The 5,840-nt window shown below is 36.0% G+C and overlaps 1 protein-coding gene across 1 annotated transcript in view; it reads left to right on the top strand.

The window, feature by feature from the left end:
• Window positions 1-1,408: 1,408 nt before the first annotated feature.
• LOC100806870 (auxin response factor 4-like) overlaps window positions 1,409-5,840 on the top strand; it is a 5,744-nt gene continuing 1,312 nt past the window's right edge. Inside the window, 10 exon segments of the mRNA XM_014766299.2 lie at window positions 1,409-2,341; window positions 2,429-2,485; window positions 2,588-2,761; window positions 2,875-2,959; window positions 3,058-3,123; window positions 3,126-3,147; window positions 3,698-3,862; window positions 4,824-4,943; window positions 5,046-5,124; window positions 5,692-5,835. Of these exon segments, the coding sequence (XP_014621785.1) occupies window positions 2,003-2,341; window positions 2,429-2,485; window positions 2,588-2,761; window positions 2,875-2,959; window positions 3,058-3,123; window positions 3,126-3,147; window positions 3,698-3,862; window positions 4,824-4,943; window positions 5,046-5,124; window positions 5,692-5,835 (1,251 nt within the window). The 5' untranslated portion in view covers window positions 1,409-2,002.

Consider the following 5,840-nt stretch of genomic DNA (forward strand, 5'->3'; position numbering starts at 1 on the left):
AAATTGTTGTGTCAATTCTATATATAGCTGTCCAATTGTGAATGCTATAGTTATTCATCAATATACATTACACGAAAAATGAAATTCATTGTTAACTTGACCCCATTAGAATTAGATTTTACCCCCCGGAGTACATGCTACACGAACTGATGGGATGAAGGGTCTATTTTTGCAGAGAAGAAAACACATAAAAGAAGGACAAGTAAGTAATAAAGTTTACAGGCGCGTGAGAAGATGATGACTAGAAAAATATGAAAAAAGGAAAGAGTGATGAGACGTGAGATATGTAAAGGAGTGGACTGTTGATTCAGAGAGGGCTCCTCTTTCTAAAGTCTGAGAGCCACTGATTAGGAATGAGTCCTAACAACTAACAACACGCCCATATCATACTTGCTGCCAAACCAAACCCAATCCACACTAAATAGTATCCTTATCCTACCTCTCACTCGATTCAATTAAAAAATATTTATTACAATAAAGAAACAAGCAATGTCTAAAGTGTTAAAGATTTTTATTTTTTTATGTTGTGATTCGATTACAAAGATATTATATTTAACGGCTTTAATTACTAAGGTTTAAAAAATAGTTGTGCACAATTTTGATTATAATGCTAAGGTTTTTTTTTTTACTCGCGACCCCAATTGGGTTGCATTGACCGACTTGTTCATAATTTTTCACAATGTGAAGGATTGTGACAAAACCCCAATCATAACTTTTATGTTTGTATTTGTGTAGCCGTAAACTGGATGCAACGCAAAAACAATACTGTAGTTGCTTTGGAATGTGGAATTTTTCCTTCAACGCGAATAAAACGTGTTTCCAAACACAGTCTACAACCTTGATAACTTCCCTACAACCTTAACCATTACAATTTAAAACCATGATAACCACCTTAAAACTAAACTAAGAATGGATTTTTATTGTTTAACCGTGTAGTACTGTGTATGCTAATTAAATATTTTTAGTTGTAGTTAGTTGGCATCAGTATTTAATATTAAGGAACTTTAAAGAAGTTAGTGATTTTATTTAATGAACCGTATGGCTCTAAAAATGTCGGATATCACAGGCCTACAAATAAAATCAGCTGAAAAAAATCTAACATTTTTTTTTCTACTTATGGTTGACGAATTAACCTATAAAACTTTCACTTGAATTCAACCATGGTATCCATTGCCATAATATTTACGTACCTAATAAAATGTGTGGTGGGTTAAGATGTCAGGTTGAATTTTTCTGTGAGGGAAGAAGGGAGAAAAATAATGTAGCACAAGATGTTTAATCAATCAATTGAAATGAAATGAATGAAAGGGCTCCTTGGTTCCTTTTTGGTTGTGTTGGTGTTGGTGGAGGGCCTCACCCACAACAACACAAGTGATGGAAATTATTAATAATAAAGAAAAAAAGATAAAGTTAAGTGCAAAGCAAAGGAGAAGAAAGAGGGTGGGGGAGTGCGGGTTCTGTACTGTCTTGGCTTGTCCCCCCCACCCAACACACACGCACACACACTCTCTCTCTAACATAACACTCCCAACCCAACCCAAGTCCAAAAGGCACTACCACATTGGCTTTTGTTACCTTTTATTTCTGTGCCCCCTATGCAATTGGCTATGTCTGATGTTTCTGCTCCCTCTTTCAAGTACCTTCAAATGGGAGTGGAATAATACTTTGAATTTCTTGTTATTATTTGATTGACACTCTTCTCTTCTTCAGTTCTTCTTCTTCCCACCGTGTCCTCTGTTCCACTCCTCCCCTGTTTTTATTCTTCTTTTCTCCCTTGTGGTGTCCCTCCAAACATAAACTCCTTTTTCATGATTTGACCTCATTTCCATTTTGTTACAGTTCTCACTTTCTGCCTTTCCTTTTTTTAAAAACCCACTTGATTGGTTGCACTCTTGGCCTCCTTTATTCTCTCTTTTCTCTGTTTTTTTTTTCTCTTTGGTTTCCCACTTGAGTCCTACTTCAGAAGAGAACCAACAAACAACAACCACACTGGGGTGTGTTCATGGAAATTGATCTGAATGATGATGCAGTGACGAGTGAGGCTGAAAAGAGTGCGTCTTGCAATGAGGAGTGTGAGAAAGGTGCTGCTTTTGCGTTGTCGTCTTCAACATGTTCATCCTCTGGCTCCTCCTCCGCACGTGTGTCTTCTTCTTATCTTGAGCTTTGGCACGCTTGTGCTGGCCCCCTCACTTCCCTCCCGAAGAAAGGGAATGTGGTGGTCTATTTCCCACAAGGGCACTTAGAACAAGCTTCATCTTTCTCTCCCTTTTCACCAATGGAGATGCCAACCTATGATCTTCAGCCACAGATCTTTTCTAGAGTTGTCAATATTCAGCTACTCGTGAGTGTGCTCAAACTGAGAATGAAACTTGTATTGATTCTATTTGTTTATTTGGTTTGGTTTAATTGTATTTTTCTCTATGAATAGGCCAATAAGGAGAATGATGAGGTTTATACACAGGTTACTTTGCTTCCCCGGGCTGAGGTTGGTTTTTTGTTATTATTCTGTTTTGGTGCATCTTTGGTTAATTTTGGTTTTTCCTTTAGAAGGATGACAATTTCTTATTACTTTGAGCATTGTTTGTAGTATTTAGAGGGAAAAGAGCTTGAGGAATTGGGAACAGATGAAGAGGGAAATGAAGCAACACCTACAAAGTCAACCCCTCACATGTTTTGCAAAACTCTTACAGCCTCAGATACCAGCACTCATGGGGGGTTCTCTGTCCCTCGCAGAGCTGCTGAAGACTGTTTTCCTCGTTTGGTGTGACATCTCACATGTTCTAGTTTTGAATTTCTAGTAACATGAAATTGTTTAGGAGTTTTGAATTCATTGTCTCCCTAGGGGTTATAAATTTCTTTTTGTGCCCACTACAGGATTATAAGCAGCAAAGACCTTCTCAAGAGCTTGTTGCCAAAGATTTGCATGGTGTGGAGTGGAAATTTCGACATATTTACAGAGGTAATTGGAAAAAAATTAATTAAAAAACTGTGTGGCTGGCTTCATAATCTTATATTGATATAAATGATATAGAAAATCCTTGTGGTAATTTTTGTCAGGTCAACCAAGGCGGCATCTGCTCACTACTGGCTGGAGTATTTTTGTTAGCCAAAAGAATCTTGTTTCTGAGATGCAGTTCTCTTTCTTAGGTGTGTATATGTGTGTGTTCAAGTAGGATTTTGTTTTAAGAATATAATAAACAGTGTCTAGAATTGTTATACTGTCAGAGTGTCACTTAATTTCAAACCACCAGCCATGCAGAGTATAAGTTTGTTTGATTTTCAAAATAACTACCTTAAAAATTATACAAAAGGATGATTTCTGATTAACAGTGTAAATTTTTACACTAACTGTTCATATCTATTAAACTCTTGTTTTAATTGGTATTGATATGTATGTTCTTGTTTTAGCAATCAATGTTATGTTGTTCTTTTATTGAAATGAATAGTGTATACTCTTTATTGATTATTAATATTAAGGAAACTTCTTGTCATAGTGACTGAAAGTACCAATTAGCATTAGAAATCCGCAGGGGAAACAAAAAAAAAAAAACTTCTCGTAGAACATATCTCTAAACCTCTGATATTTTTTGTTCACGACTATCCAGAATCTATGTCTTACCAAAATCAGGAAGCTTGGAAAATGAGTGATAATAATATCCTTATAGTGGATCCTTGTTGCTCATTAATATCTTTGCAGGGGTGAAAATGGAGAATTGAGATTGGGAATCCGAAGAGCTGCTCGACCGAGAAATGGTCTTCCTGAATCAATTGTTGGTAGCCAGAGTTATTATCCCAATTTCCTTTCTTCTGTGGCTAATGCTATATCCGCGAAAAGCATGTTTCATGTTTTCTATAGTCCAAGGTACCATACTAATGAATAAGATTTTTTTCGTTTTGCTAGGTGTTTGAAGTACACACTCTAATTATTACCTTTCATTATCATTATGTTGTTGGAAATTATAGATGAAACATCAATTTGAGGTATGTCATGATGACTTATCTGTCAGTTAGTATTGAATCTTAGTTACAATGAAAGTGAAGTATTAGAATATTCTAGTTCATATGGTAAGGTATGGAGAAAAGAGTAAGCACCCGAACAAAGCATTTGTTCTTACTAGGAAGTGCTAGATAGATAGCTCACATGTGTCATTTAATTTGTCCTAGTTGTCTGTTATTCTTCCAATAAGAGCTTTTCGTCCTTGTCAAGGAAGGGATTTAATGGTCAGAAATAGACAGGTAGGCTTTATCAGCAAATATATCCTTATCATCTTGGTGTTGTCCGAAATACTTCCCAAACCATACATGGAGTGGATAGTTAGCTGTTGATAGAACTACATCAGCTTCTGTTAAACAACAGCAGAACCATATTTGGCAGTTATGGATTTTAATTCTAGCTGAGGTTCCTGACCATACTGTGATATTTCCTGTGAAAAGGAATTGGATAACCGATTTAATTTTGCTCTTTCATTTTGTGTTCCTTTTTCCTCCTTCTTTATAGTAGGCTTCCCTGATCATCCTGCTACCTACTTTTCAGTCAACAAAATGACCACATGCTTTTATCCATATTCTATCATCAGATGATTGAAATTGTCCATTTGACCTGTAACTTGTTAGTTGCCTTGTTATATTGTTCTGTTGTGTCAAATAGTAAGGATCCTATGTTCCATTTGACTGTTCATTTGCCAGTAGGATCCTTACATCTTGCACCGTGTTCATTATTGAGGTTTTTTCTGTTTCTTGTTTGATAAAGGATTTCAGCGTACTCATGATAGGTATATGAATCTAGCAATAGATTTGTAACATTTAAATTTGGTATAATACAGAGCAAGTCATGCGGATTTTGTTGTGCCCTACCAAAAATATATCAAAAGCATCAAGAATCCAGTGACCATCGGGACAAGATTCAAAATGAAATTTGAAATGGATGAATCTCCGGAAAGAAGGTCAACTAACTACAACACAGTTATAATATTTTAACCATTATCTTCCATGAATAAAACAAAGAAATATCTATAGGAATATGACATTTTCTTCCTGTGTTGCAGGTGTACTAGTGGTATAGTGACTGGAATGAGTGATTTGGATCCCTATAAATGGCCCAAGTCAAAATGGAGGTGCTTGATGGTACATTTGCTATTTTTTCTTTACAAACTACGCAGAATGTTTTGACCTTATATTGTACATTTAGCATTTGCTCTGGATTTTATCTTCACCGACTTTGCCATTGAAGATATGTTATGCTTCATCAACCTTTTATTGAAGATGCATTTTCATGTGAGGTTTTTTATTTATATATTCCTTTTATCACTTTCTTTTGTAGTTGCAGTTCATTGAGAAGGGTTAGGATAAGAAATTAATAACTCTGATTTTAGATACCCTCCTCAAACTGAAATTTTGTGAAGCCACTTTATATGGATCCACTCACCAAGAAATCTAATCCTTTCCCCAAAATTCTATATATGATATGATACATCCTTGCACAGTATATTGCCTTCATGCATAATATACTGCTCTATTTTGCTAGATTTCACTCTGAATTGTTTTACCTGCAATTATCATACCCAGAGAAAAGCTTACATTTAAGCCTGCAATCGAATCAAGCTCGCTCTACAAAAATAGTGTTTTTAAATTTTAACACAATACATTAATATAGACCAAATGGTGATACCTTGTTACTGTGATATCCAACAGGTCAGATGGGATGAGGATATTGAGATTAGTCATCAAGATAGAGTATCTCCATGGGAGATTGATCCTTCTTCGTCTCTTCCTCCCTTGAGCATTCAATCCTCCAGAAGGCTGAAGAAACTGAGGCCAGGTCTGCAGGCTGCCACACCCAG

This window comes from Glycine max, chromosome 13 (genome assembly GCF_000004515.6).
Source record: "Glycine max cultivar Williams 82 chromosome 13, Glycine_max_v4.0, whole genome shotgun sequence".
Taxonomy (NCBI): Eukaryota; Viridiplantae; Streptophyta; class Magnoliopsida; order Fabales; family Fabaceae; genus Glycine; species Glycine max.